The following is a 23,991-nucleotide window of genomic DNA, read 5'->3' on the forward strand; positions in this document are numbered from 1 at the left end:
CACTGATTTCCGTGAACATATCATCCACAACCCTTCAAGTAAATAAGCATATTATTGCAACGTCTAAGGATGCATGTGCCTCTGGCTTCCTCGAAGCCACCTGCTCGAAGCCGAAAGGGCAGTCTTTAACAACTTAAAGAAATTAGAGCAGTGGCACAAGAGATTCAACCCCTTCATAAAATAATTGTTTAACAGACCCTGCGGCCATCCATCCATCCATTTACAGCTAACCAAAAGGTGATATTAAACAGTGACTTTAATAGTGCAGATTAACTCAGAACTGGAATAGGCCCTAAACCCACAAGAAGATTGGGATTCAAGAGGGCTCTATAGATAGGCCAATATTCCGAATACTGTTGATCAGTCCCAACCTGTAAAACTTTAACCGCTTGCAATATAATGCTACATCACAAAGCTTGAATCAAGGCACCTGCGACTGGCGTAAGATGCGCTCCCGAAGATTTGCACAAACCGTGGTCTCGGGTCGGATTCTTCCTGTGATAGTGAAAAGCAGGGAGGATGTACTACAACTGGTTCTAGTGCTGTATACACACCGTCCAGGGAACAAACAGGCAGAAACAGTTCTTGAGATCACCAGAGTTTCAGGTCTTCTTGATCGTTATAAAGTTCATAACACTTGCAGATTTTTTGGTAAATACTGTGAAAAAGTACGCGAACAGGTTTTGCGAGAGGCAAAAAAAATGTGCTCAATAACACTTTGCAGATTCTTAAATCAGCAATTTAAATGAAACATACTTGAGAAACATTGCATAATAAATCGAGCAAACCGAGTATCTGCTGCTGGATAATTTTCAATAGAAACTTGTTTCGCTACGCCAAAGTGTTTAAATGTAATGTAAAAGTGGGTTACTAAATATCGGACCGGAAGTTGCAAGTTTCCAGGCAAGTGCCCGAAATTGTGGGAAAGTGCTCGGGTCCAGGAGAGCGACGCTGAAGGCAATATGAAAGCGCCTAATACACAATGGCCACCAAACATGGTCCTCCCGAGGATACTGGATCAGCGCTTCCGGTAGGCAGGTGAGCCTTATTACTCCGGAGCCTGGCACCTGGCTCAGGCGAAAGTGTGACATCACCTGCCAGACGCAAGGCAAACACGCAGGCGAAACGGGACGGGGCCGGGCGGGCCAGGCATGACTCACGCGCAGGGAGACGTGAAACCCAGGAGTGGGCCCGCTCGAGGCCACAGTCGACACACACCTACCACACGGTATCAGCTCGGCACCATCAGCGGCCACAAGCAGGTTAATGTGGAACGTCTTGTGCCAACGAGACATCACTTCCCCTCTAGGAGGTGGAGTGTTCATTCAAATAGTTTCAAAGGGAGGTCGCTGCGAAGTACCACCCAATATATCTACGGCTCCGTTCTTTTTCTTGGGTTGTACTTTTAAAGTAACTCAGGCACACCATGTCTGACAGTAATTTCCTACAAATACATACAAAATAGAAGAGAATCAGGCCAGGAACCTACTGGGGATTCTGCGCCTCCCGCCTCTTCCTGGAAGCACACACGATAAGTGCTTCTGCTCTGATCGGAGAGGGTCAGGGTTCAGACCGCGCGCAGCTGCCTCTGCAGAAAGGGACGCGATGCCACTGAACTGAACACACGTCTGTACATGATGAACGCTGCTGGCGCAGAACCACCCGCAGGCTCCCGTAGCCAATGCGCTTCTCTACGTGTCCTAAACGTAATCAGCATGGCAAGGGGCCATAAAGTGCAAGATGGACAGCATTTTAAATATTTAAGAGTTATTTTTTTTAATGCAAGGATTTCTGTTGAGCAGGCAAACCTTACTGCAAATTTAAAGTTTTCGCCCAAGCAACAAGGTTAACAAGTATTGGCCCGACATTAACTACTAGCCTTTTGGCACGGTCAATAAATGCCTTTTTTTGTTTTGTCATTTTTTTTTTGCAGATGTTTCTTTGGGGAAGCTGCCGGAAACCTAGCCAATCTATTGGCTAAAAGAAAACATTCTATGGTCTCAAAAAGCACACATTGCTTTTATAGCCTCAAGTGGTGACTGGAGCTACTTTATGAGGGATGTACTCGTCGTGAAACTGCATAATGCTGTCACTCACATGAACTTAGCCAATGGTTAAAGTGGACTGCCCCAAGCTGTGTACTTTAGTGTGCCGAAAGAAAAAGTATAGGACAATAGCTAACCATTGAATAAAGAGGACCAGCTAAAAGCCCCTACAAGTGAACGCATTATACATACAATTTGAGTCAAATCAGATGATCTTGGCCGACACTGACCCCCCCCAAAAAAATACTGTCAAACTAAAGGCACTGGGCTGACCGAGCTCTACAGCCAGGAGATCGCGGATGAAATAAAATCATCTCATCTTTCCAGGTAGTACAACTGACCAGAACAACACTAACAGCTATTATCAACAGACATGGCTGGTGCAAAGGTTTTGGCATCATGACAGAAGAAGTTTCATGCATCTGCACTACTAGCTTCCTTTTCCGACAACAGGGAGTTAGTTGTTTCATGCTCCTAGGGGCAATCTGGCAGCACCCAAGGCCGCTCTGTAAGTACTGAATGGCACAGTATAAGCCCTGTATAAATGGCCGTGATCGTGCACACTAGTCGCCTGAGAGGGTCTACATTTTGGAGTAGCGATGTACAGAAACAAAATTGATCCAGTGGAGAGTAAAATCATTCATAAGGCAATCCTGGGTCCAGGAAACGTATCGACTGGTCCCAGCAAACAGCCAGGGTTATCTAGACGGTCTGCCATCCCTATTAGAGATGCAAAGCACGACATCCTTATTCATTCTGCAATTAAACTAAAGTGAACATCACTTTGTTACGTGTTCCAGTAGACGCCATAATAGCGACAGGAATGCCCACACCAGGGTTCCGTGCTCACTGTGCCACAGGACTCATGCTAGATCTCACTGACTAAGCCTAAGTAGCCGGTAACTGGTTTAGGCCAGCTAGTCTCTGATCTGGAGGGACATGACCTAGCTGTGGGAGCAGGCCTGTACCTACTGGAGAGCAGGACTGTTCCTAGGAGCGATTTGCGTGACTGGCAAATACATACTTATTCCACTGCATCCCTCCTAAAAATGCAACCTCTCATTCACACTTGAGAGCATGCATATCTAGGGTTATAAGGGCCTTTGCACGATCTCAGTAGGAGAAAGCAAACAAGGCATCAGTTTCAGCATACGTCTAATAATTAGTTCGCCTCAGTTGCACAAAAACACTCATTGACCCCACAGTCTGCTCACAAGAGAATTTGTTAAGTATTGAGTCAGGATCATGGTTTGTTGTATTAATTAATTTGTTAAGTATTGAGTCAGGATCATTGTTTGTTGTATTAATTAATTTGTTAAGTATTGAGTCAGGATCATTGTTTGTTGTATTAATTTGATTCCCAGGTCCTTGATTTTGGGACAACCCCATTTTTTGTAATGGGCCCACAAGAGATAAAAGCTGCTGTAGCCCAAGGGTCTCAAGTTCAAAGGTTAGCTTAGGATAGTGCAGCTACAAACTGAGCATGCAACGCTCAAAATACCAGTTTAAAAAAAAAAAAAAAAAGTATGACTGGATAGAAATTTCGGAAATATTTATCCCATTTTAGCCCAATTTTTTTTATTTTTTTTAAATAGTGTGTTTTCTTAGTCAACAAAAGGTTTTGTAGCTTGCGCGGTTCGATTCATCCACTGCACCGCTTGAAAGTACACCTTTATAAACATACGCAATTATAATCAGCCGGGAAAGTTATTCCTTCAAGTGTGCCTCAAACTTTCAATTTTGCTTCAAGTTTTCTGCACCAGATAAAAAGGTATTCCATGCAAATATCTCTAAAAAGGCAGAAAAAAAGTATTTACCCCACAAGAATAACAGAGGGGCGAAAAGCAAAAATAAATACGGTCTGCTGAGATGGCAGGACGAGTAGAGAAGTTTAAAAAAAACAAAAAAAACATGGAAGAGTAAAGTATTGTCCTATAACCCTAGGACTGAAGTGCACTTCTTTTTATGCAGAGGTGTATAGTTGATCAGGAAATATGGCTAAAGTGCCAGTGTGCCAATTGCTGAAATAGGGTGGCAGATTATCCCATGTAATATGGCTGTATTTGGTGGTAGCAAAAGGAGAATGACAGCTTAACAGACGAATGAACAAGGATGGCAGACGCAAAGCACCTTTGTATGTTTACAAGTATGTATTTATTACATCTGTATTAAGCTGTCCCAGGGTCAGATCAAAAACAGAGAACGTGGCAAGCAATTACTTAATAGTGGCAGAGCACAAAAGATTTGAAAAAGAGGAAAAATGGTTGGGAAGAAAGCGATAATACTGGAGTGTGAATGAGAAGGGATGGTGGTCAATGTAATAAGACATTAAAACAACTGAAACAACAGTTATTGTATCACGATCGTAGAAATTCTGTGAACCATCTAAGTGGTGAGGCATTTTGATTCCCTTGTTACTTCTCCTGGGAGTGTATTAGACGTGCATAGGGTTGGCACCTGCCCGGTTTTATACCGGTCTGACTGATATTTTTATATCCCAGCTGGTAAAAAAAATTAGGAAAATCAGCTCAAGCCAGTATTCTTTCCCCTTATCACTACAAACTTTAAATGTAAAAAGAAAACACTTTAAAATGTGTTCTAAAGCTACCTTAATGACCCCTGACATAATTAAAGTGAACAAAGACAGAAAGGTCTCTTTAAAAACAGAACACAAACGTTTCATATAATGTTCTACCGAAGTATCATGTCCTGGCCTTTGCAGAATCTTAAAACCAGGGCCACCAGATTTATGCGAAAGTGCAGCCATGGCACATTTTGCATAATTATAAATTTGCTGCATTTGCCACATAATCCAACGCCTGCCGCATAATCTGCACATTTTAACAAAAAAATTGTTTCTAGCTCATATGGTTCAAAAGTTACAAAAAATGCAGCAGCGTGTTGCAGTGCACTTGAAGGCCCTTTGGAAAGCTGGACTGGTCACCTTTCTGTTGCTTATTGCTATATTTGAGTGTTAAACAGCTACTAAGAAGGTGCAACACAGTGCTACCAAGTTTAAAAATGATGAAATAATGAAGCAATACTATTACAAAACGTGCTGCATAATTTGCCTTTTCTTGCTCCATAATTTACTCAACCCCGACGCATAATTTGGCCCTCTCCTGACTCATAATTCCAGTGACCCTGCTTAAAACCCCTAAAACGTGAGTGACCGAGCTACTAGCATGCACTGAAAATTAGTTGCAACTTTCCCATCCAGCTAGACTAATCTAAATAACTAAAGTCACTAGAAAAAAGTAATCTTGTAGTATAATCATTTTTTTTAAACTAATGATGCAAACTAAATCTTGATTTGTGCTAAAGACCTTTACATACCTTTAGTATATATTGTGTCAGGAGTTGTGCTATGGTGGACCCACTACAAGCCAGCAAAGGCAAGAACGTGACCCTTTGTTTATAGAAGGCCTCACTGGTAAAGATTAATAAAAGCTGGTAGTAATGCAATAAACTGGGTTGAAAAAGACAGCACCATAAAGCAAGGCTTCACTACTGATAGGATAGAATTTTTTTATGGCAGAAAAATGTGTGAGGTTTAGATTCTCATTTCAATCATTATTGATGCATGACACCTGGAAATGGTCTAGCAGCACCTGGTCCAAAACGCTCATGGCATGCCTCCTTAGCAAGAGAGCAGTTATCTAGCTTTTTTTGGCCTTTAAAAGGTTGCATGCGTTTTTCCCTGATCAGCAACTGGAGGGCGGTGACAATTGTTGTCTGCTCTTTTGTGCTAAATCTCTACAGCGCTCCATTACCCCAGAGGGTTATATAAAAAAAACAAAAAACGTGAATAAATAAACTCAAGTCACGCAACACTATATGGGAGTACAGTGGTGGCTTTTTCAGTGACACCATTGGTGCAGGCACTCCACGGCAATAGAATAATAATCAACAGTTGGAAGGCAAAAACCAGATGGTACCGTCTGACTTCAACCTCTTGTGTTCCCTCCATTGTGAAGAGCACCTAGAATTTGACGCAACATGTTTGGAGCACCCCTCCTCACCGTATGGATGACACCAAACTGCTTGCCACAGATTAATAAAACCCACATGCCTACTAACCATGCATCACAAATGGAGTCACCACTCACTTGATTACCAAGAATACTCAGGGATATGAGGCACTGTGCCAATGCTAACATACAATGCAGTGCATCAAAGGAGGCTCAAAATATTGGATCTCAATTTATGCAGTGAAATGCTTGATCACCAAAGAAAAAACATCCCTTTTCCAGACAATTTGCATTGATTGAAGAACACCAGTGTATCTACTAGAAATAGTGCTAAAAACAGATATGAACTGCACCGCAGAAAAATAGATTCAGAGGTTACAGCTAGGAGTTTGGCTGCAGCAATGGCAAATGCTGGGTGTAGATAGAGACAAGACAAAAAATGCACCAAATACAATAAGTATATTAATTATTCATGAGGGTGGAGGCAGTGTGGAGAAACAGGGACAGCAACAACGTTAGAGAGGACATTCTGGACTTCAAGTTGGACAAGGTACTCTTTCAGGAGGATATTGAGCATGGCTTGCAAAGTGAAAGTCAGAAGGTCAGCTAAGCAGTGGGTTTTAATGAAAGCACAAAATCTGGACGTGGCATATACCTGCTTTTCTACCTACTGCAAGGAGGTTTTGATTGGCAAAGAGTATGTAGTGGGTTGGAATTAATTGGGGATGGGTTTTGGATAGGTATGTGGGAGCAGCACAACGGAAGAACATTAAAAACTAGTCAGATATTTGAACAGAACCTTGTTTTGGCCAATAACCAGCCAAATGTGTGTGCTTGCATGTTGAGGTTAAAGAGCGCAGCAACATTCAATACTTTCTTTGGAGGAGAAAGTGGCTAGAAGGTAGGCTGTTTAGAAGACTAATCGTAATAGATTTTACTCAGGACTAATACACAGTTTAAGGCTTTGGCTGTGTGAAGGAGGGCGATTTCTGATGACAATTAGTAGCTGTGGCCTTGGTGGATATAAACAAGTTTTCTAGAAACTGGCCAATAGGGGAAATAGGGAGATTTCTCAAAGATACAACTACTCTGACAAATTAATAAAATGGGGGCAATGTTCCTCAATTCCAGGGGTCTTCTGAATGGGGTATGAACCCTCGCCAGAGTTAAATGAATTGCTCTGTATGTGGAATCCAATGTCAGCACGATAACTGAAAATTCCGAAGACACGAAACAAGTGTCTGCCAAAATCAATTTCATTTGCCCCAGATGCTGGGCTAAATATAATTATTAAACAGAAAACTGATCAGTGTAATATGCAAAAAGTTAAGCCGATAAATGTTACAAAATGAAGCTATCAAAGAACATCCCTTTTTGCAAAAACGTCTTGGGCGATATGGACCCTATGCAATTCATAACCCTACATATATTTTTGTTCCCTTGCTTACCACATATTAAATTCAATCACTGAATTTATTTTAAGCACAAACGCAGCACAAAACATATTTTTGGACTTTCTAATTGCACCTCCTTTAAATCTCACTTGAAACGTTGGACATGTGTGAATGGGTCTATTTTTCACGGAGGAAAGGTCTATAAACTTCACTGCAATTATTCACTTTGCTTGCAATGTTTAACATTTTACATAAAAATTGTAAGAAAATCTTATTTTGTCGTGCCTAAATGTATTATGCAAACGTGGGCACTCGGTATAAAAAAATCTAGACACTACTGAGCTATACTCAAAATTAACAGATCTCTCCCCCCTGCAACCCATGCCCCAACAAGGATGGGAAAAGCAAACAGAAACTAACTTTTATCAAGTTTCCCCAACTGAGGAATGCTGAGCACAGGAGGCTGATAACACTATTAATGTTTAACAGACCAACTAATTTGAGGCCTCCTATAACACACAAGTACCTTACACAAGCTTACTGTGACGCGCCGAGCCCCTCAGAAAGTGGTAATTAAAAATATTAAATTGTGTCTGCCCAGAGAAGTCTTTGGCACCACAAGACTAGTGAGTTGGAACATACCTATTACATGTACTTGAGAGTGTAACAGTACAATGTGAGAAAGGATAAATAAAGCTAGAGACTGGATCCTTTGTGGTTAGTTTCTTGGTGACTATCTTTGTAGCTTTAGAAATATGCAGTTACGGGCAGACTGACCCAGAGGACGAGGGGGGAATGTGAAAAGGAAGTAAAGTAGAAAGAGTGGAAAATCGGGACAAAGTGACAAAGCAGGAAAGAAAAATCTCTAAAAGTGAGAAGACGCAGGTTGTGTAAGGTGCGCAAGAGCGAATAAAGAGAAGGCAGCCATGGTATTCAGCAACCAGTCACTTGGCGGTGCCAGTTTCCCAAGAAAAATCTTGGCGATACTATACTTTTCCCCACTCACAATTTAGCACTGGTTCGGAAAATGTTGGCAGCTTACACCCTCACTGGCACTTTTAGCCTCTCCTTCTCTGTCAGGCCTAGTCTACCATAGCACTTTCACACACCAGGGTTTAAGCACTACAAACACTTTACAGACGAAGTTTCAAAACAACGAAGAGGACTCCAGTCTCAAATTTACCAGGATAATATAAAATCTATATCCATTGTCCCTCGCATCCATGCCCCCAGTTTCCTCCAGTCTCATTACCTTACCACAATCACATGCATCTGGTTTCCAGACAAAAACAAAAACTCTTTAACAGTAGATGAAAGCAGGTGGCCCAATTGGGATGTGCCAGATCTTCAAAACAGCATTTCAGTACCCCTCGTGCACCACATAATTAGGAACATCCTGTGTTTTACATCTAGCACGCTCATTAATGAAGTCTCGGGCACCATGGTGATGCTAAGATGTATAAAACCCACACAGTAGAAGACACTGCTATCTTATGGTTGCAGACTCAACAACAAGGGCAGCTCCTCATTTCACCCTTCCGCAACTGACAAAATGCGGACCATTTCAACTTGGCAGTAACAACTAAAAAAAAACGCTTATTTGGGTCCATATACTACAGAACCACCATGTAGTATATATAGTCAATTATACGGTCTCATTGTTTTATCTACCTCACAAGGATAAAAAGCAGCGCAGGCCGCTTAAGTCATAAGATATTTAGTATGGCCACAATATAACCGAAGGTAACGCTAAATATAGTGGCAGGCGAATAAGGAACTTGTTTATCACCCACTTAAGGTGTATTTATTGGCTTGGCCTCCACACCCTGCACTCCTATACAACATAAGACTTTGTTGTTGTTTCATCATTCCATTTATGCAGTCTATAAACAAATTAAATGGAGAGCATTCAGAATTTTGTAAGAATTTCTGAACCCAAGGAAACAATGGTGTGGCCCATTAAATCACATAATCTCCTCCCCACTCTAGCTATGACCATTGTGTTAAATTAGCCTTGCACACGATAAGCAGATCACAAAGAGATCTATTGTTGTTATAAATGGACTACAAAGCACTGATCAAAGCACGTGGGGGTTTAGGTTTCAACCGGGTCACAGACGGGGGTACTGGCAGCAGTGTTTGCCCCAGGTCCCACTCTTTACCAGGCCTCGTGCTGCTACTGTTGCATTTATTTACAGAATACAAAAGCAGACCTCGCCCGCTTTTCTGATTAATTGAGTAATGAGGCAGGCAATGCCCTACGCCATCATATACCGGCATTGAAATAGGTCTAAGGACTTTGTTTTCTTTTTATCCGAGGACCCCATGCACCACACAGGGGCCATGCTTGATGCTGGGGGACCTAGGCCCCACAAAAATCCTCTAATAGACCTGGATTTCAAACTCCAGACCCGAAGCCAATCATAATGAGGCAATAGAAACCTTCAGGAATATCCCCAGAAGGGAAGTGTGAGGCTTGTTAAGAAGTCCCTCGAGGCCACCAATGACTGGGACAGATGGAGAAGCAGTGGACATCGGCACAGGGCCGACTCAATGTATTAACAGCTCTGACTGGACAACCACGAGCACCAATTTAGCACTGTGCTAAGTCTGGCGCCACAATGGTTGGTGACCCCCTCTGGATCTCACGAGCTTCAACCAAGGCTCCCCACAAAGGACACACTTTAAACATGCACTGTAGAAACCACGTGCACAATCTCTGCACAGAGCTTCAGGACCACCAGTGGTAGCAACGTGCTGTGCAATACGGAATCCAACAAAATGCCAGCCCACTCAACACAAATAAGGTTTCCATCATTTGCCGGCTATCAATTATTTCCCTCATGGGGGTTCAGTTCTGCGAAACTAAACTGTCCAGGGGTCCTGCTTTCCGAACATTCAATGTCAAACAGGAAAAAGAAGCAAAACTCATTACCTGTGTAACCCACCCCTGCCGGCTATTTGTTTAAAGTTAAAGTGCAAAACTCCTCCTGTCCGGGCATCAGCAGCTCCCTTGCGTCAGTGTGTGTCTACACAAAGATGCATACCGAAGCTCGCGCCTCCGGGCAAAAGCAATTACGCAAATGCTATGGGTAGAGGGTGGGGGCTGAGACTTTTTTTTTAACAGAGCATGTAAATATCAGCAAAAACAAAGGGCTTTTGTTTTTACAGGTTTACTAGGATACACAGTAAGGTGTCACTGCCACCTTTTAACACACAAAGGAGAGCGGAGGAACCAGACAGAGCGCTGTAGAGGTGCGCCCGTCTCATGGCGGGCTCCCGCCACCAGGGCGGCCTACGCGCCCGACCCTTTCGGCCTTGAGCAAACATTCCCTAAATTCAGAAAGCGACCGACCGGTGCCAACTTGTTTCCTGCGATTGCGCAAGAGGTGCAACTAGCGCCTTCTCCTTCCGGGTCTCGCTTCAGGCCGCCAGGCATACCTGGTGTGACGGGCCCTGAAAGTAGCTGGACGTTAAACGTCCGAGGCACAGTTGTAACTGGTACCTATAGACTGTGGGGGGCGGGTGCACAGAGTTTAGTAAAATGAAACCTCTGTAAAGTATAAGAACTGGAATTCACAATCGTGGCAAAGCAAGCGAGTTAAACAAATCAAGGATGTGGTCCGTCGGCTAGACTGCCGACTTTGGTGCTGGAAACCAGGGTTCGAGCCTCTGGGTCGAGTTCACATCCTGTGATTCTGGGCAAATCACTTAATTCCCCCATGCCTGAATGTGTGGTGTAAATACGGTGCTCATGTAGAGCGCTCCAATACCTTCGGGTCGAGTTCGCGCTATATAAAAGATGCAAAAAAAAAAATAATCATAAATAGTAAACTAAGGCCTTCCTAAAAGGGAACACCTCCGAATTCCCAGTATCGCCATAGCGAGTGTGTGAGGGAAAACACAGGGCCTAGTGACGCTGACAATCATGAACAAGTAATCGGCTCCGCTCCCCTAGTATCGACAACGCGAATGTAAAACAAATCACAGAGTGTAGTGCAACCCTTGGAAAGCACAACACAAACATTAGAATCCTACTATCACCAGTACCACGAAACAACTCACAGGGTGTAGTGAAAATTGAAACATAAAAATATCACCAACACGTTTAATAAACAAAATCCCAGACAGAACAACTAAAAGTGGTCGCCACACCCAAGGACTTTTGGTTACGCGTTACGCCTCAACGCAAGATTTGCTGAGGGGTGCAGGATTTCATAGAAATAAATGGGCTGTCAGAGAAGGGGGAATTATCTCCACAAAAACAAGCATTGGCAAAGCCAATATATCGCTCCCTGGGATCCTATCAGCTATGCCAACGTTTTTAGCTCTGCTGGACAGCATCCCTGATGCTGCGCAGCATTGCTTTAAAAAAATTAAAAAAATAAAAAGTAAAAAAACCTCTGCGGTCGGCTGTACAATTCTGCAGGCATGCACACCAAATATATATATATGCACCTACAAAATGACCGGTCCAGTGATCTGCTTGACAAGTAAACTCACCCCACACCCATCCATCCATCACGGGCATAACCGGTCAGGTGACCCTGCCAATAAAAGGGGCCAGGCGCATGTGCTCTGGGCCAGTTCTGGTTACCCCAACTAGGTGTCTGCTTGGTCATTGGTGCTGAATGTGAGCCCAGGGCATTAAGACATTTCAACTGAGATCAGCTTTGAAGATCCAGGTAGAGGAGGTGGCATGGAGCAATGGGGGAGTGAGTTCCAGATTCTCACCGCATTGCCCGAGAAGAATTGCGCCATCAATCTTTCCTTTTTGAAGATGGGGCGCTAGCAGAAGCTTTTCCGCATTGCGAGAGGGTCGAGAGCCTCCGGGCAATTTAAATTTATTTGCCAGGTAACGAGGGGAGGACGTGTGCAAGGCTTTGTGTGTGATGCATGCAGTTTTGTAAATAGATCTTGCCTCGATCAGAAGCCATCAAAGAGAGGACAGGATAGGAGTGACATGGTCGCTTCGTTTAGAGCCTGAAATGAAGCGAGCTGCTGAATAGAGGATGGATTTGAGAGGGGAAGAGGTGGGATTTGGGTAGGCCAGTCAGAAGAGAATTGCAATAATCCAGTCTTGAGAGAACCAGCGATTGTACCAAGGTTTTTAAGTCTTTCTCCGGGAAGAACCGACGGATCCCCCATAGAAGGCGCAACTGGTACCGTGCATTCTTGGCAAAAGAGTTGATGTGAGAGATTAGGTGGAGTCTTTTCTCAAGAATGACACCAAGGGATTTAGCGCTGTCGACAATGATGGGTTTGTTGTTGAGTAAATTCAGCTGATCCATTCACGATTCAACAGGAGGAGGTGAGAGAGGTAGAGAGGAGGAAGAATTCAGTTTTGGCGGGATTTAGAATGAGTTGGTGAGCTAACATCCAGTTGTGGATGGAGTTGATAGTAGAGTCGAGTAAAGAGATCATGTGCGGAAGACACCTTGAGGTAGATTTGAGTGTCATCCGCATAAAGATGGTAATGGATCCCAGATTTGCTTAGGAGGTTCCCAAATGGTTCCAAGTAGAGATTAAACAGAGTGGGTGCCAGGATAGAACCTTGAGGGATGCCTTGGCCTACAGCCAATGGAGATGAAAGACTGTTCGCTATCTTAATCATTTGGGATCTGTCCGAAAGGAAAGCGGCAAACCATTTAAGCACGGTGCCATCCAATCCCATTCTCTGTTGAGTGTTGCGGAGGGTGCTTTGGTTAACTGTGTCGAAGGCTGCAGAGAGGTCTAGAAGAATCAGAAGACGTTAGGAGAGTGAGTGGGTGGGTGAAACAACATGGGTGCATGGATGGGGGAAGGAACACAGAGGGTGGTGGGAGAGAGAACACAAAGTACCGCGGGGTGGCAAACAGACAAGAGAGAGTGCGCAATGTGGTGATTCGGGGGAGAAACATGGTGGGAAAGCAAAGCAGGGGGGATAAGCACACGAACAAAAAACATGAGCAGAGAAAGAGCAACATACATGAGCAAGGCCAGCTGGAAAACAAATGCTTAAACAAAAAGAAATAAGTAGCACATGTAAAGAGCAGCGGAACAATAGAAGTTATCCAGGAGACAGACAAACAAGAGTGGAAGGAAATCCCCCAAACACTAACATAGGAGACAACTTCCAAATTTCCCAGGGGGCTGAGCTATAGGGTACATTCTTTGACCTCTAGGACATCAACGGAAGCTATGTCACAGGACATAATGTGATCAGCAATTATATGGCACTGAGGAAGCCACTGGACAGAGAAGGGCCGTTGAACCCTTCAGGTAACACAGCAACGCTGCTTCTACACCACTGTGCAAAAACATGACCCACTGAAGATCTAAGCTGCGCTCATTGACAAAGTCTGTTAAACAAATCCACAACATATTTGCAGCTAACATTTCTTGCATCAAATTTCTCACACTTGGATATATACTCACACATAGTGTAGTGGAAAAGCCATCTAAAATGCTTAACAATTGTTCAAACGGATGGCCTCTGTACTTAGTTGGGACTAGTAATATTGCTTTTTTTTTTTTTTAAACCACCTTTTATAGAAAGGTTAGGCTGAATATGCTTACGCAGATAACAGGCATAAATAACCACATAATGCAAAAAGCAACCGCTAAAGGCATATTTTCTTTAAATAGTAATAGCCGGTAGGTTAAATCACAGAGGGTGCAAAACCGGCCATTTGCAGCCTTTCTAAATTGCTTTAAAACCCAGATAATTCACTTTAAGCACCCTGAATAGTAGTCATTTTAGCTTTTGCTAGCCCCCTTGGAGTGCACATTTGAAGCTGCATTTATGATGCACATTATCTGGCAACAGTAAAATATGTTTCCCAACAACATGCAAGTCTACTCATTTGAAGATGGAAAAAAACACCCAGAGCTGTCAAATGGATCAATGACCTCTGTGATACGTAAACCCAGTCCAGGTGATTCACCCAAAAGCAAAATTTCATTCTGAGCAGGAAGTTTTGTTTTTCCATCAGGTAACCATAGGCTCAAAAATCTAATCCTGCAAAGTGCTCTTGGCTTAAAAGGGAAGACTGGCAGAAGGTGCACACATAACAGGAGCCCACTTGGCAGCCGAGACCATCACATGCAGGAAAACATCATATATAGAGTTCTGCAAATAATATTTCAAGTTTTCCCAGTTTAGCAGTCAAATAACAGGAGAAGGAATACGAGTCGAATGAGAAAGACTCAATAACATGCACCAATGCACACCAAATACTGTAAAAATGATAACCTCACCCCAGCCAGTGTTGCTAGATTTTGAGACCTGTTTTAAGGGAACTTGTCAGATGGTGCAGATCAGAACCACAGGGAAGGGCTGATGCATCTAAGAGGAGATGTGCATTATGGCAACTAATATCTATGTCATCTAAGAAGTTTTTCATTTACCCTTTCAAACAAAGGTGTGAAAACAAATGTACAAAAACAAACGTATAATGGTATCCCCAAAGTGCAAAAACGATTATGTAGCAGAATCCCCAAGTGTTCAAAAGTACATTTATAGCTACACCCTCAAAACCACTAAACTGGATAAAGGCTTCGTTGTGAACTAACAGAAAATGAAACCTCATTCATGGAAAATAGAGGTACAATAAATCTTAAGGACAGCAACACTGCCATAATCAAAGCTCTCCACATCTATGACCTCTATCGTGGTATGTGATGTACTAAAAGAAAGTCACAAAACTGCAATGCCTCATCTTCCGGGGAAGGAAAAAAAAAACAGACAATGTTTTGCCAACTATTTCCTTAAAATAGTTCCTGTCATGACACGTACTTAGTTCCTGGCAGTAACATCTTAAGTCATAAGGCATGTACTTTAAGTGCACAAGTGAATTGCGCCAAGGCACCCAAAAGATGATTTGGGGAGACTAAGGTATCAGAATAATGTTACTTGCCCAGGAGCACACATTTGATCAGGTGGGGTAGCTAGGATTCAAAGAACAGGCCTCCATAAAAAAAAAGCTGGAACTTGAACAGTATGTGTACATGTACTAAAACTGTGTGCTACCTGCCCAGGTCAACACCTGCCAGTCAACCAGCAATGAGCACCATGCAACCAAAAAGTCATAACCCAGTCTACACAAAAAAACAAGCTCCCCACAAGTGAATTTGTTCTTATACAAATGGGAAAAATAATTGCTTAGCTGCAGGACAAAAATCCACATAAGAAACACTGACCTCAGCCTGCACACCTCCTGTGTCTCCAGCCAGAGTCTTGCCTGGAGTCACAGCTACAGCCTCCAGGAATCTAGCAGATTTCTACAGAAAACACATCTTTGTTGATGGCCCTGGCTTGGGCATCTCACCTCCCCCAGGCTTGAGGAAAGGGAGTAAATCTTGTCCGTGCCATGAACAGAGGTCCAGCCTTGGAGAAGAAAATACATGGAATCGACTTTTTGTTGCCCTGTAGGGCCTGTGGGAGGTGGCTGTCTGCATAAACTGGAGAAGGAGCTTTCTCCAGCAGCCGCCAATGAATGTGTGCACTTCAGGGATGGCCTTACACCACCATGGGAGAAGTGACTATCACATTATTTCCGGGGGGGGTGAATTCCTTGAGTTCCCATAAAAGGACAGTGCCACTGCACGCTAACAATATAAAGCTGGCAAACTAGAGTGATAATGAAGCCACCAATAGTAAACAATGGCTGGGCACAGGACAACTGACAGGCAATACATCTCGCAATATACAGCAAATGCACCGTCTAGTAGGCAAGGACTAATGAGTCGCCACAGCACATGCAGATTACTTTAATCTGTGTGCCGAGCTTTAAGTGTAAATACAAAAAAAAAGGGGGGGGGGGGTCTTTAAAAGAGGTAGACCAAATATATGCAATGAAGAGGCGTGGCCTAAGCAGCTAAGGGTATGTTCTCAATGCTGGTGAACTAGAATCTTGTTCTTCACACAGCGTGCCACTTGACAAGTACCTAGAAGCCTCTGTGTTTTATGTTACCGCTATCAGACTTATGACAAAACAGCAAAAACATACACAGAAAACAATTAAGACCAATGCTTGGTAACCGTGTCAAATGAGTAACAACAATGATGCTGTTGTAAATTCTGAAATCACGAGACTGCCAATTAAAATTTACTACAATCTGCGGTAGTGTCTTTAGAGTGTCTCAGTTATTCCCATACTACACCAGTCCTCTGCAATCTTACTGTTTTTTTATACACTTGTGCCCTTTTTCTCCCCACATCTTTCTGAAATCACTCAGCTGCATTTCATCTCCCTCCTCTTCATCACGGTCTATTTCACGCTGTTCTCCTGCATGCACATCCTTGCACCACCTCCCCTTCACCATGCCAGCTTACAAACGCTCATTCCCCACCTACAAAGACTATTTTCTGTTGTCAATATAGGTGAATAACGCCTTCACTCACACATACACTGGACATTACTGTAAAACACCTTTAAGAGCCCCTGACGCCCACAGTGAGGAAATCGCACCACCTTCCACCTCTAATCGAGCACAGCCAAGGACATCCACCCACCTGACCGTACCCAGAGAACTCAGTTCATAGGGTGAAATACAAAGAAATCATATGTCCTAAGGAAAAAAACTACACAAACACTGCTTCTGGAAAAAGTAAATGCTCAACGCAAGACGCAAGATTAAGTAGAAGCTGAAATATAAACAGGGACTGATTAACTGAAATTACCGGGGGGGAGGGGGGGCGGTGTTCTACCATCATGGTAGAGAAACAGATCAGTGATTTTCCCTGTAAAGTTAATGAGATGAAAAAAAGTTTCGCTAGGGACCCCTTTCAAAGTCAATTTTTAAATATTGTGCATTGGTCGCACACACTATAAAATAGTCCCACAGCCATGAGTAACAGGCAATAAATTATCTAGGCAATTACAGAACCAGAGTTTTCCCTAACAACTCAAGGTCACTACACTCTCCCACCAACAACAGATTAGGTTGGGGCATAGCCGACTGGCTGCAAGTACCTGCTTGCTACAAACTCTACCTCCGTTCGCCAAAATTACAGGAAGTAAGACACCCATTAGAGTAACTACAGATAACATATGTCAGTCTCATAACAGGATACTCAAGAAATTCTAAAAAAAAAAAAAAACATTCCTCCTAAGGACTTGGGGCCATCAAGGTTGAATTCCTTTATGTGACATGAATGTCACATTACCTCCAGATAAGGCTGGATTTCCTTGTAGAACAACTGGTTTGCTTGATGTCAGCAATGGGCAACGAAAAGCACACGTTCAGCAAAGTAATGATATACAGTTCATTCAGTTACTTCCTGTCTAAGCAGTCGTAAAAATGCCACCCATACAAAGTTCCCTCATAACCACAAAGAATATAAAATGACAGTAGCCCAGCCAATTGTACCAGGCATGTAATCATCAATAAAAGAACCCTCAAGAAAATAAAGCGGCTGGTGTATTTGTTACACCAAGCAGGGCAGGCTATAGCGCTGGTGGCGGCCAGAGTGACAATCTTTTTTTGCACCCCCAACTCCCCGTATGACCTCCTCCTTGGATCCCCTCACTACCACCTGTCAAAACTGCCACTCGTCTCTCCATAGACCCCCTCTCAAAAACATTTCATTGGTTTTAAAGTGCTGGGAAAGGCTGGCTTCACTAATCCACTCAGCTAGCCACATCAAATACAGATCTGTTCTTTGCAGCGGGCTTATGAACCCCTAGCGAGTCAAAATTGCCACTAGACAAAACTCCTATCTCCCTCTCTGGTTGCAACATTAATTACAAAAGTGATCACGACATTTCCATTGCTGTCTGAAAGCTGGACACACAAGGAACTCTGTAGCAGGTGCTTTTAAATGGTAAGTTATTGCTAACACTGCGCCCCGCCACCCCTGAGGTCACTGCCCCCTTCCAGTTCAGCGCCCAGCGAGGCCGCACTGGTCACACCACCCTAAAGCCGGCGCTTGTGGCCCCTCCCGACCTTTACATGCAGCCCCCTGGTGGAAAGCAGCATTGAGCTGAAAAGCAGCATTGAGCTGATATTTAAGTGACCGAGCATTAAACAAAGAGCAAGCATTTTTAACTTAAGTAAAGGAAAAGAAGCAAAGAAGGTGTCCTGCACCACTCATCTTTAGGTTAATCATCATTTTTAAAGACATCTTGCAACTGACATGTAAAAATGACACAGTTTCTTCAAATTCCAAAAATCGCATTTCCTTCCAAGTAGAAGTTCAGCTTAGTACATTGGGTTATATCACTGAGAGGCATTTATTAAAGAAGACGGTTACAAACATGAACTTAAACATTCATGCTTCCCATCAGCCCAGATTTTAGATACACAGTTCACCAGCAGCATATTTTGGCCAAGTGGTAAAACCAGGATTAAAAGTTAAGTCTCCTAGTGCCATGGCTAAAGTCTTCCCACCGTTCCACGTCTAGCAGTGGAGGTTGGGTTGTTGTGTCTGTCCGCCTCAGTATAGTGCAAATCTTGTTCGGGGGGGGCCTATGTCAATTTTTTTGTAGCACCTTCCATCGTAACAGAACCGGTTTCTAAACTCTCCTCAAAGGGACTAAAGGCGCAAGGAGATTCTGAGCCCCAAGATTCTAATTGATTCCAATTCAATAATCAAGTTACTTCCTTTGTATACTTGATTCACCAAAAGGTAGCAATACCAAACGCGAAGGCTTACCCCAGGCACCGATGGCTTACCCCAGGCACCGAAGGTGCACCGAAGGCTTACCCCAGGCACCGAAGGCGCACCGAAGGCTTACCCCAGGCACCGAAGGCGCACCAAAGGCTTACACCAGGCACCGAAGGCTTACCCCGGGGTATGGTGGAGGGATACCAACTCTAATTCAGCATAACACAAAACTGCCAAATCTAGGTCTTTTCTAGAGATCTAAAATAACCTCACAACTCACAGTCCCCAACATGTACATACATGCTTTGCTTCCCTTACATCCACCACCCATCTATGCGGCCCTCGGTCATGCCACAGACCCTACTTTTTGGCCCCTGGAAAAGTGTCCGCGAGAACTTGGGTGTTACAGTCAACCAAAGTGCAGCGAGAGGCTGTCAAATAGATAACACCCTTCTACGCAGAGCTAGTTACAACATGCTCGCTTTAGGGTTTAGCACTGTGGCATGCACAGCTATGTTCACCATACAAGGCATTAACTCTTTCCATTCTACCGGAGAGCTTAGTAAAATATAACTCAACAGCGTTAGAGAATTCCACCGGCCTGGTACACAGTTTAAAGCTGGCTGCCACTTGCACAAACCCAACATGGGAAAGTACCAATCTATTTTGAAGATGAGGGGGGAAGGAAGTCCCCATCTAGCCACAATATGAAATGTGAACATTCCTCCTACATTTCATATCCTAAATGTCATCTCTTTTAAAACTGTGCCTAGTCCTCCTTGTTACAGAACTTCCGGCATACTCCCACGGGCGAAGACTTTAGTTCATTTATCGTCTGTCTGCTATTTGTACACTCTTCTTCATGCCCCTTTAGGAGAGAGATTATTTTCTAGGCACCTTTAATACTTGGAAGTCTGATAAAGCAATAAAAAAAATAAAGGCTCAATATATTGTGTGCATCTAACACAATTGACACAAATAGTGTCGTCTTTATCCGCAAATGACAGTGAATACCGTGGAAAAAAATATGCTCATGTGGCAAAACAGGAAGAGACATCTGGAATTTTAGCAACTAAAACCAAGTTCGAACTTTGTACATTTTTATGATGATGTCCATTGGCTACCCCTACCCTACCCCACATATAATTTAAGTACTAACAAATAAGTGCCTCTCACCAGAGCGAGAAATAGCCAGAAGTACGCACATATTTCCAGATAGAAAATAATTGATCAAATTGCAAAAAAAAAATATAGCAATCCGCTACTGCGCCTACAACCTAAATCTGAAGGTAATCAGAAGGCTTAATACAAGTGACTACAAATGTACACACGGAAATGCAATTTTCAGAAATGTTAAAAGCACTCTTTGGGAATGTTGTAAATCCAAAACATCTGGCACATATAGGCGTAAACTTATGAAACAGATTTACTCAATGTGTTCGCTGACCAGGCCCTATGTACATAACTAGGCAAAAAATTAGAAAATTCGACTGGGCCTACAAGTGTTAATCGGTTCTGCAACTCTACGATCCATTGTGTCTGGTACACATTCTACCTTTTCAAACTAGAGCCACAAAACAGTAAGGCTTGAAATTACAAGGCTTGCTTTAAAAGAGTTACAGCTTCAAATCAAAGGCGTGACTGTTAAATATATAGCTGGGTCTAATAGAAAATGATTTTGGCTGTGTGAAAAATTGTCTGTGAACATCTCAGAAGTCTTATTTTGGTACCAATATATGTGCATCAAACAAATAAATGTTTTTTTTGGGGGGGGGGAGGGGGTCTCTCACAAGTTGTTTGGTTGTTTTTGTACAGAGCTGAACGTGCCCAAGGAAACAGGTTGTCGGTGCGCCCTATCTCATTTAGTGTTTGTAAAGTGCAGGGCCTGCCAGCAGCAGGCAGTTCAGCACTTTGCAGGCTGGAATCAATGGAAAGCAAGAGACGTGACACAGATGATCATGTACTGGAACTGTACAACCAGCTCTGTGGCAATGGGAAATATAAGCTAGTAGCTGTGACACCGGCAACAAGCCAGCAAGTAGTAAAGCAGTAGAACCTCATCCTTGCTTGGAGAGGATGTGGTCCCTCGGCTGCGCTGCCGCCTCTGGTGCTGGAAACCAGGGTTCGAGCCTCTATGTCGCGTCCACATCCTGTGATTCTGGGCAAAATCACTTAATCTCCCCGTGCCTGAATGTGTAATGTAAATACGATGCTATGTAAAGGGCTCCAATACCTTAGGGTCGAGTTCGCGCTATATAAAATACAAACAAAAATATAAATCGATGTTTACTAAAGGAGGGAATCAGCCAAAGTTCAGATGCAACTTCCAGTTGAGTGAGAGTGGAGATACCCAGGCAGAGTTTTTATGTTTGCCAAAAAAGCTCCCAGGAGGCTCTATAAAAGGAGAAATTAGTTTGACATTTCCTTTTAAACTCTGGTGGGGGTCTCAATAAAGATTGGACGCAGGGCATATACTGCCCAATGGGAAGCAAACAGATTCTCAGGGAAACTGGAATTATGCAGCAGGGGAGGACACAATTATGTGGCAAGGTTTACCATCGTATTCGGAAAGAAAAGGAAATATACGCTGCATTTTATTATAGTATTAACTCTATTTTGTTATTTTTTTTATACATGTTAACACTTTATGGGCAAAAAGTTTTACCCTCATTAGTACCAATCTGACACAAATACAGCAATAAGCAACAGAAAGATGACGTGTCAACTTGAAGGAGGGTTTTTCACTGTGCAGCAGCACGTGTTGCTGTGTTTTAATAACTTTTGATCCGTTTGAGCTAGAAACAACATGTTTGTTTAAATCTACTGATTATGCAGAAGATGATGGATTATGGGGTAAATACACAAGTAGAAAATACCACTGCTGCAAAGTCAGCTAATTCCAATGGCCCTGGTCATTCTCTGTTCTACCAAGATACACTGATGCCTCCTAGGTTCCTCCATGGTTGCGGAAGTTGTATCCTCAGCAGTTTGGAAGGAAGGGGGTGAAAGAAAGACTATCGCCTCCTTTCCCTGTTCACTGACAAAGCACTGTAGCTGCTAATTCACCACACTGAATTAAGAGTTGTAGGTCCATAGATATCCACCACCCACAATATAGCCAAAAGCAAATGGTATACTGACTGCACCAATTTACAGGAACCAAATCTGGCCATCGAATGGAAAAACATCCAATTGCTCCTTACCTTTGCCCAGCACAGTACCAAACTCCAGCGCCCTCTTGTTCACCGCAAAGGTGTAATTCTCAGGTTTGAAACCTGGTTTGCACAGTGTTCCCTCGCCAAGCCCGCGTCCAACCTAACCAGGAAAAGAAATGCACAAAAAAACAGCTATCAAACAAACATCAATGGACCTGCTCAATCTAAGGTGTACTCGGGCGAAGACCCCTCCACAAAATACCTTATGTGACATGAGCAATCGTGTCACACACAAAGGAGATATTACCACTACAAATAACTACTGAACACTAGATCCAACTCACACATTGCAACTCGCTCTGCAAAAGGACTTCATGACGAAAGAGACCAAAAGGGACAGCAGAAAAACACTTTGAAATGCATTGGAAAGCCAGAGTTTCTGGAGAGTAAAGACAATTCTATTCACTACTTGAAATATTTCATTACAGGTGCATTTAAGAAGTGCGTTATTTCCACTTCCTGTCCGGGCGGCCATCTTCGGACTCAAATACTACTTTTTGGGCGACGGGACGTGTAAAGAAATGGCTGTGAGAACCGGTACGGGTAAAGACCAGGTAGGTCGGTTGGGGGTGGAAGGGTTTGAGGCAGGAATGACAGTGGACCAGTCAGGCATGAGGCCTAGCATGGTGCAGTTTGGGCGAGAGAGTAGTCAGGCCGGCGCGAGCCGCGCTGGAAACGAAGAGGGGGTAGCGAGCCAGGTAGAGGCGTTATAGGGAGAGCGGGGGCTTGCGTGGTGACATGCCAGGTAGGGGCGACGATAAGGTGGGCAAAAGTCAGGCAGGGGAGACGAGGGAAGCGCTAACCACGGACTACGATGGGAAGATGCCTCATGCATGAACATAGGTAGGCAAGGCAGAAAGATGCAACAGGATTAGGCCAGTCGGGTAAAGTTCCATTTTGAAACTACAATGATACATTTTTCCGTAAGTCCGATCAGCCGTCAGTGAAGTACAATGTGTCAGTCGGGTAAGGGTACCCTTGGAAAAGTATTTATGGAAAGAATTATGACAAAAGTACCGCTCACGCGCCCAACTGGGGCCGGATCTATTCCGCGTTACCTGCAGGACGAAGCAAAGAAACCCAAAGCCCCACAGGAGGGGCCGGTGCTGTCCGCCCATTCGCCGAGAGTTCGGAGAGCGCCTGGCGAGGAGTCCTCGGGGCGCTGATGGTCAGCCTCAGTAACCAACTACGGTCAGCACTCAGCGGCCTGTAAAAGGTGGCCCAATATCCACGGGTCTCTGTATCCACAGGTCAGGCTCTCGTGCGCCTGGTGCACTTTGAAATACTGTCGGCGGAGTGTCTTGTATACAAGTAACACGTTCTGGCGTCCCGTATGAAAAGGGTAGATTCCGGCTTGACCAGTATAGGCTCTTGTATGTCCGGTATTCGGGGTACTCCTGTGCACCCCGGCTGTCCCTAGAGGCTTCAGACCCGCTGTTGCCTCGTCGCAGTCGATGCTCCTCTGAGAGGCCCCGCCCCCTCCTCCTGTCTATACCACGCGCTGACCGCGGACCCAGCCCGTGGCACGTGACCAGACTCGCACAGGTGAGGCGCCCCACCCCGAGGGGAGGCTGCTTCCCGCCGGGTCCTACCGCCGCCGGTTCACTTCTTTAATTTGAAAGGGAGAGCACCCGCGCTTCGCAGGATTGCTGCAATACATTTAATGGGAGGTTACAGCACTTCTCAAGGGCAAACAGATACTCTAAAGAGTTTTTTTAAATGGGTACAGAACACCTGCGCTACTTTAATTTTAATGGGAGTATGGTGACCAGGCGT

At 43.9% G+C, this 23,991-nt stretch overlaps 1 protein-coding gene across 2 annotated transcripts in view; it reads right to left on the reverse strand.

The window, feature by feature from the left end:
* Window positions 1-23,708, reverse strand: part of CDH1 (cadherin 1) — a 186,782-nt gene extending 163,074 nt beyond the window's left edge. Inside the window, exons 1-2 of one of the 2 annotated variants that reach the window (XM_085639938.1) lie at window positions 23,274-23,708; window positions 22,204-22,315 (exon numbers count right to left, since the gene is read on the reverse strand). In XM_085639938.1, the coding sequence (XP_085496064.1) occupies window positions 22,204-22,315; window positions 23,274-23,333 (172 nt within the window). In that variant the 5' untranslated portion in view covers window positions 23,334-23,708. The remainder of the gene's footprint in view (window positions 1-22,203; window positions 22,316-23,273) is intronic. The other variant, XM_085639939.1, reaches the window with a different exon arrangement.
* Window positions 23,709-23,991: the final 283 nt, after the last annotated feature.

The sequence above is a fragment of the Triturus cristatus genome, chromosome 12 (genome assembly GCF_964204655.1).
Source record: "Triturus cristatus chromosome 12, aTriCri1.1, whole genome shotgun sequence".
NCBI lineage: Eukaryota > Metazoa > Chordata > Amphibia > Caudata > Salamandridae > Triturus > Triturus cristatus.